Source organism: Cetorhinus maximus, chromosome 14 (assembly GCF_964194155.1).
Source record: "Cetorhinus maximus chromosome 14, sCetMax3.hap1.1, whole genome shotgun sequence".
In the NCBI taxonomy this organism is placed as follows: domain Eukaryota; kingdom Metazoa; phylum Chordata; class Chondrichthyes; order Lamniformes; family Cetorhinidae; genus Cetorhinus; species Cetorhinus maximus.
In genome coordinates this window covers 59570509-59578191 of record NC_135892.1, presented here as the reverse complement: position 1 = coordinate 59578191, position 7683 = coordinate 59570509, and the positions used below count along the sequence as shown (strand labels likewise).

The 7683-nt window shown below is 47.3% G+C and overlaps 1 protein-coding gene across 1 annotated transcript; it reads right to left on the bottom strand.

Annotated features, from left to right (window-relative positions):
• Positions 1 to 1052: 1052 nt before the first annotated feature.
• gpr75 (G protein-coupled receptor 75) lies at positions 1053 to 3765 on the bottom strand. Its single transcript, XM_078557605.1, has 2 exons — positions 3704 to 3765; positions 1053 to 3319 (listed from the first exon to the last, which is right to left on the bottom strand). Exon 2 carries the CDS (start codon positions 3224 to 3226, stop codon positions 1607 to 1609), a length of 1620 nt encoding a protein of 539 aa, XP_078413731.1. The 5' UTR covers positions 3227 to 3319; positions 3704 to 3765; the 3' UTR covers positions 1053 to 1606.
• Positions 3766 to 7683: the final 3918 nt, after the last annotated feature.

Below are 7683 nucleotides of genomic sequence, written 5' to 3'. Positions count from 1 at the left end.
TATATCCTCTTTCCCACTGGTATCCTGTATACTGCAAACACTATTGCCATTCTGACTCCTGCCAGCTCACTTAAAATAGAGATCCTTCATTGCATAGGCACGTCATCAAGCCCATCCTCCAACTGGCCAGGGAAGCCAGAGGTGGGTAGTAATTACATTGCTCTGGGGAAGAGCATCTGCAAGGCACATAAATTAGTTAACTGGGTTCCTGTTCTGGCAAAGACAAAGTTCACAAGATTATGCCCAATGTTTCAGGCCGATGACCCATCAGTCGATGATCCATTGTGATGATTGATTAGTGGCCTGAGATTTAAACTCTGTTTCTCTCTCCACAAATCCTGCCAGACCTGCTGAGTATTTCCAGCATTTTCTGGTTTTTTTTAAAGATTTCCAGTATTTACAGTATTTTGCTTTTGAATGACTGCTACATATACAATTTTGTTTTACTCTCAATAAGTGAAAATAACTGCAAAAAAAATCACACAACTTTATTGAATAAACAAGTTGACAAGGTTACATTTCCAAAACAGTAATGCAACAACAAAACCCAAACTTTGTTGGTTACCACAGCAGAAATTATCATTGTTGAACTCTACTGGACATTACTGTGATGATGAAGGCTGCCAGACCTGCTGAGTTTTTCCAGGTATTTCTGTTTCTATTTTTGTTTTGGATTTCCAGCATCCGCAGTTCTTTGCTTTTATCTCTGTGATGAAGGTATAACGTTCATAATATTTTTCTGGTTCAATGTAAAGTAGGGTTTATGGGGAAAAACAAAAACAGAATTACCTGGAAAAACTCAGCAGGTCTGGCGGCATCGGCGGAGAAGAAAAGAGTTGACGTTTCGAGTCCTCTCTGTTCCTTTGTCTGTAACATCTTTTGATTATCTGCTCCTATCACTGCTTGTTTGTCCCTACAACCCCCCCACCACTCCCTCCCACCTTAAACCAGAAAAGGACGTTTCAAGTGCTCATGACCCTTCAACAGAACTGAACTAGTATTGTGTTAACTTGCTGGATCTGTTTAAAATCATTTTTTTTTTACCATTGCCTTAACGGGGATATAACTGGAAGCCAGGTTAATTAAAGATTTTAGGAGTTATTATAGTAGTAATTTGTAGACCTATGTATGTGCTTGAAATCTTTTCTTTCATTCATAAATATTTTAATTTAGTTTAAAAAATCTCTAGAGTCTTGGTGGACTTATTACTTCTGAATTCAGGGCATGCAGCTTGAAATAAATACAAATTTCTAAACCGTTGCTAAAGCGTGATCAAGTTTCCCTCGTAGATTTGATCCACCAGGCACACATCATTTGCCGCGTCGTAGCAATTACTTCTTACAAAATAACATAGCTTTTAAACAATGCATACATTCTTGCATGGGATTTATTAAAATCAAGCATTTCATGTTACAAAAAAGTTATGCAAATGGAAGTTTATGAAAGAGGCATGAAAAGTTCCATGCCTTTCCAATATTTAATTGATATTGTTGATTACATGGTATTCATGTGAGTAAAGAACACAACAGCTGACACTCTTAATACAGGTACAATGCACTGAATGGCCTCCTCCTTTGCTGTATAATTCTACGCTTATAACATGTTGTTAAATTGATGGGACTGGTATTTGCTTGGTAGAAGTATTATCATACTCCTGCATAAAATCTGGTATTTTTGCCATATGGTGATGCAAGGCAATCTGCGATTTGGCAATTCCACAGGTAGCGTTCACTGGCTGCAAACTGCTTGGAGTGCTTACTTCTTGGGAAGGGCTGCTGTTGTAAATACTGTAGTAAGGCTCAATCCTTGTGTTGATAGGTGTTGAGTTACTCTGTGCGTAATGCTGCTGGCCAATTGACATTTTAGGACTTAACATACTGTCTCTTGAGTGACTGGGCCCACAAGCCTGGTCCACCAACTTTCCCTGTGGTTTAGGCGACAGCATATAAGCTGAATTTGTTTCATGATGAGACGATTTGTTTCTGTTCACATCGAGGCTCCCTTTTCCTACTGCTCGTAATCGAGTCTTATGCTTGCAACACAAGCAGCCCAGAGCCACATACTGTGTACACCAGAGAATTCTTTTCCTGAGTCCAGCACTGTTGCGTGAGTATATAAATGGATTTAGTCCTGATTTAAAAAATATTAATGTGAACCCACACAGCTTAAGCTGATTTAAAATAAAACTGCTCCGTGGTGTCAAAACATCTTGTATAAGGGAGATTCCTAATGGCAGGCAGCAAATAAATACTGAGAGCACAATGACGACACATGTCACCACAGCTTTTGAATCTTTTGTGCCAGAAAGGTTCACTGAAGACACAAGTTGCAACCTATTTGCAGAAGTCTGGACATGGGTAAGTTTTTTGCTGTAGGCATGTGTTTGGACATGCTGCAGTTTGTTGTAATTCTGATTTCGGTAAAGGGGCTGCAGCTGTATACTGTCAATCCCCGCGCTCATGAGGGCTTTGGGTCTTGATGTATCAACTGTAATGATAGCACATTTCCTCATCTGTGCATTTCTCTTCAGTGCGCGGGCTATCATCACATAGGACACTGACACAATGCCCACACAAAATGCAAAATCTATAACATAGAGATATAGTATCACTTTACCATCTCCACTAATGCATCCAAAGAGGGGCACACATACTCTGGATCTCTCTGGATATGCCCTGAGGGTAGCCAGGGTAGCTAGGGTAAAACTTACGGTCCACAGACTGATGGTTAGGATAAGTGCACAGGGAAAAGAAGCTGTCCTGTTGGGTTGCTGGCCCAGCACCATCCGCAGGCGATGGAGTGCTATAACTGCCACAGATTTGAGGGACATTATTATGAATCCAGCGCTGGTGAGGTGAAAGGTGAAGCAGAAAGCCTGGGAGACATTGCTATCTGAATCAAAAAATAAAATGAAAGCAAACATGGGTGTTGTCACACAACAGAGGAATAGATCACAAAAGGAAAGGTTCAGGATCATAAAGTCAAAGTTAGTCCGGAATTTCCTAAATGTTGGATCAAAGAACGACAAGAAGACAATGAGATTGCCGTATGTTCCCAAACAGAATATAAGTACCAATAGGAGAGTACACGTGGCGAGAGTGGCAGTGTGGATGAGCTCCTGGAGATCTGCCACTGTTGCATTACCAGTGATCCACGCAGCCGAGGTGTTGATTGAATTTGGAAAGCTCGGGTCTGCTGAAACCGAGGTTCTTCGTGTCAGGTTCATCTTTCAAAACGAATATTTGGAGAACCAACTCTGAAAACGTCAATGGAAACAGGACGGTTGTTCATAGAATATCGTTCGTCCTCCCCGTGACACCTACATGCAATCACAGTTCATAGGTTGGAAATATTTATGCAATGTGTTGGGATTTGCACTTATTCTGGGTGACAGGAAAACCAGGTTTCCCATGCCCCACAAATATTCCTTTTGGGGTTCCCATCCTCGGGAGTGCCTCCACCCACTGAATGGTAGCGAATGAATTGTGTCCAAGTGAGAGAAACCAAGAATTGGAAATGTTAGACGGAATGTGGAGTTTATTAAGCCGGGAGAAACAGCATCGCCCTCCCTCCCCCGCCCCCCGACATCTTACACTGATCAGACTCTTACACCTTAAATGTGTCGTCGACTGAGTGGAAGCGCGGATTAGATAACAAGGCGGCCGATTCCCCTTTAGAAAGAACCCAGTCACATCGCACTTACCTGGAGGCCTCGGCCGGGCAGCGGCTCGCTCGGTGCGGGGTGAGGTGCCGCCTCGGTGCGGGGTCGGTGCGGGGTGGGCTTCAGCCAGACTCAGACCGCAATACTGCAGCAAAATGCTCAGAAAGAGCAGAGGGCGCCGACTGTAAACAGCTGGGCAAATTCCCATCTAACTTGTCAAAGTTTAATCCTTAAGGGGGAAAGCGATCCACTCGGGTTGGCTGTAGCTCCCTCCATTTCCCTGTCGTTAAACGGCCGCTTCTAAAGTCGAAGGGTCGTCAATCCGGTGAAACGGCGGAGGCTGGTAATTCCATTCCCCAGGAATTTGCTGACTCGGCCTTCAGTCCCTGAACACCGAGCCCACAGTGCGGGCAGCCACAGCTCAGCTTCTTCAACCCGCTCTCCCCCTGCCGCCCATTACATTAAAATAAACCCTTATCGCGGTGGGGGGGGGGGGGGGGGACAGTGAGCCGGTTGGTGGCGGTGGGGCCGATGGTGCAGATGGGGGGGGGGGGGGATTGGCGGAGGCCTGTGGTAGAGGTGAGGGTGTGGGGAGCCGGTGGTTGGCTGGGGGTGTGGGGAGCCGGTGGTTGGCCGGGGGTGGCGGGTGTGGGGAGCCGGTGGTTGGCTGGGGGTGTAGGGAGCCGGTGGTTGGCCGGGGGTGGCGGGTGTGGGGAGCCGGTGGTTGGCTGGGGGTGTAGGGAGCCGGTGGTTGGCTGGGGGTGGCGGGTGTAGGGAGCCGGTGGTTGGCCGGGGGTGGCGGGTGTGGGGAGCCGGTGGTTGGCTGGGGGTGGCGGGTGTGGGGAGCCGGGGGTTGGCTGGGGGTGGCGGGTGTGGGGAGCCAGTGGTTGGCCGGGGGTGGCGGGTGTGGGGAGCCGGTGGTTGGCTGGGGGTGTAGGGAGCCGGTGGTTGGCCGGGGGTGGCGGGTGTGGGGAGCCGGTGGTTGGCTGGGGGTGTAGGGAGCCGGTGGTTGGCCAGGGATGGCGGGTGTGGGGAGCCGGTGGTTGGCTGGGGGCGGAGGAGCCGGTGGTTGGTTGGGGGTGACGGGTGTGGGGAGCCGGTGGTTGGCTGGGGGTGGCGGGTGTGGGGAGCCGGTGGTTGGCTGGGGGTGGCGGGTGTGGGGAGCCGGTGGTTGGCCGGGGGTGGCGGGTGTGGGGAGCCAGGGGTGGCGGGTGTAGGGAGCCGGTGGTTGGCCGGGGGTGGCGGGTGTGGGGAGCCGGTGGTTGGTTGGGGGTGGCGGGTGTGGGGAGCCGGTGGTTGGCTGGGGGTGGCGGGTGTGGGGAGCCGGTGGGTGGTTGGGGGTGGCGGGTGTGGGGAGCCGGTGGTTGGCTGGGGGTGGCGGGTGTGGGGAGCCGGTGGTTGGCCGAGGGTGGCGGGTGTGGGGAGCCGGTGGTTGGCTGGGGGTGGCGGGTGTGGGGAGCCGGTGGTTGGCTGGGGGCGGGGGAGCTGGTGGTTGGTTGGGGGTGGCGGGTGTGGGGAGCCGGTGGTTGGTTGGGGGTGGCTGGTGTGGGGAGCTGGTGGTTGAGCTCTGTCCTCCAGTGCACTGCGGCAAGCGGCTGCTGCCCGCCCACCCTCGAAGCGCCGCTCAGCAGCAGAGCCTACCCCCCAGTTTACCAGAGTGGACATTCGGTGCAGCCTGAAGTCGGCCAAAGTCATTAATATTCACATCGCCTTCCGCAAAAGTGAGGCTGAGGCAAAGTGTGTGTGTGTCGGGGCTGGCGGGCGGCGGGGTTCGCTATAGGAGCAAAGACTAATCATTTATACTCTGAATTCACTTTAAACAGATACTAAAAAACACCACGAGGAAGAAACGAAAAGGGTCCAAAAAGAAAGAGCATTATTTGTACCAACACCGTTTCTATCAGACAAGTAAAGAAAATACTTATGGAATAAAGGCTAGGAACAGAAGTTGCATAACATACTAAAATGAGGCGCTTAATTATCGTTTTGTATTAGTGGCAGTTTTAAAATAATTTAGGTCGGAAGTGATTATAGTCACTCGTAACAAACTGAATGCCACGTTATCAGCCGTTTGTTAGGACATGAAAAAGAGACCCGCCACCATTGCGTGAATCAATATTCACTGAGCTTATGAACTCGGCAACTCGCGGAGTTGAGTTCAGCTTTAATGACACCATGAATGTCCAAATAGATTGTGTTTCCATGGGATCCCCTCCAGGCCCAGCTCTCGCAAATATCTTTGCTGGGTTCCAAGAGAAACGTGTCTTCGATGGAATGACACCCAAGCCTGCTACCTCTTGCGTTTTTCTGATGATAGTTTGCAATATTTAAATCCACAGCTGCATATAATAATTTCCTTGTATGTTTTAATGGGCACATTCCTGTGCTCAAATTCACCTTTGAAAAGGAGCAGTCAAATGAATTCCCCTTCCTTGACATACTAGTTAAGAAATCTGCCAGGGGATTCTCTACCAGCTTATCGCAAGCCTACCTTCACTGGCCAATACACTCATTGGGATTCTTACAGTTCTACATGCGATAAAACTGGTCTAATCAGCAACCTCATAAATAGGGCCCAAGCCATTTGCTCACTATGCAAGCTTGATGCTGAAATAGGGCACATCAAAGATATCCTGCAGGATAATGACTACCCTGATCAGATCATTTTGCGCTATATATCATGCAAACTCATGAACGGACCTAAAGCCATTACTTTCAGCCCTGAAAAGTGCCCAGTCTACCTCAGATTACCCTAGAAGGGCAAGGCATCTCAAAAATTTGAGCAACAGGTGAAGCTAGCTGTTTCATTTTGCTACTATGCAGTAGCAACACAAGTGGTATTCGCCACTAACAGGATGCTGCAGTCAAGCCAAAAAGGTGTTCTGCCTATCACACAGATGAATAATTTAGTGTATGAATTTCAGTGCCAGTGTGATGCTAGGTATGTAGACCGTATGTCCCAAAGACTGGCGGATCATATCAAACAGCATGCCCCTTCCACTGTTTGCAACAGGCAGGGTACAGACCATACCCGACCAGCCCCTGCTTGCAAAACTCAAAACACAATGTCCAACATTAGATGTGACTCCGCAATTGGACAACATGTGCTGAATAATCCTCAATATGCTTAGAATTATGCTAACAACCAATTTAAGATTGTCATTCGGGCTTGCAGTGTGGTGTATTTGCATGTAATGAAGCTACATATATTAATACACAGGGCCCTGTTCTTTGCAGACAGAAAGAACATGTACATATAGTGTACCTGTTTCAGCTGTACAAAATAAGTGATAGTCATTTGCTGGTTCATTCCCCAGGACAATGTCTTGACCAATCAGAGTCAAGCTACCTGTTTTAAATTTAAATTTAAAACAATGCTTGACAGTTAACTGTAAGTCACCATCAATTGGTGCATTCACCATGGCAATTCTACCAATCAGCGTCCACTTGCCAACCAATGAGCACTCTCTTCACATACAGTATAAATATGTTGTTTCCCCTGACTTTGGTATTTTCTAGCAAATTGTCCTGATGAGTGCAAGACAAAAAGCTTTAACAAAAAATGCATCTTTTTCAGCAATACACAAATGTCTTATAACTACTGGCATCAAATCAAATGTTCCCAGGCTATTAAAAACCTATGGTGCTGATCAAGGGGTATAATAAAAATACAAAGAGGTGTTCTGGTGAAACCACAGCAGGGTCACTGTGTGTAGATTTCATTTCATAAGGGATATTTGGTTCTCTGTTGGGTGAAAGGGTGTAGAAAAGATTACATGGCTGATTTGGACCTTAGGCAATATAGCCTAGGAGAAAAAATTGACAACCCTAGGACTGTTCTCTCTTATAAAGCCAAGACTAAGAGGGGATATCATACAAGTGTTTAAAACAAATTGGATCCAAGTAAGCTCTTCTGCCATGTATTTGATTCAAGCACCAGGAGTCATATTGACAAATTTGCAAACAAACAAAAGAAATTAGGAAATGCATGAGTAACTTTCTTATCTAAAAGTGATGTGTAT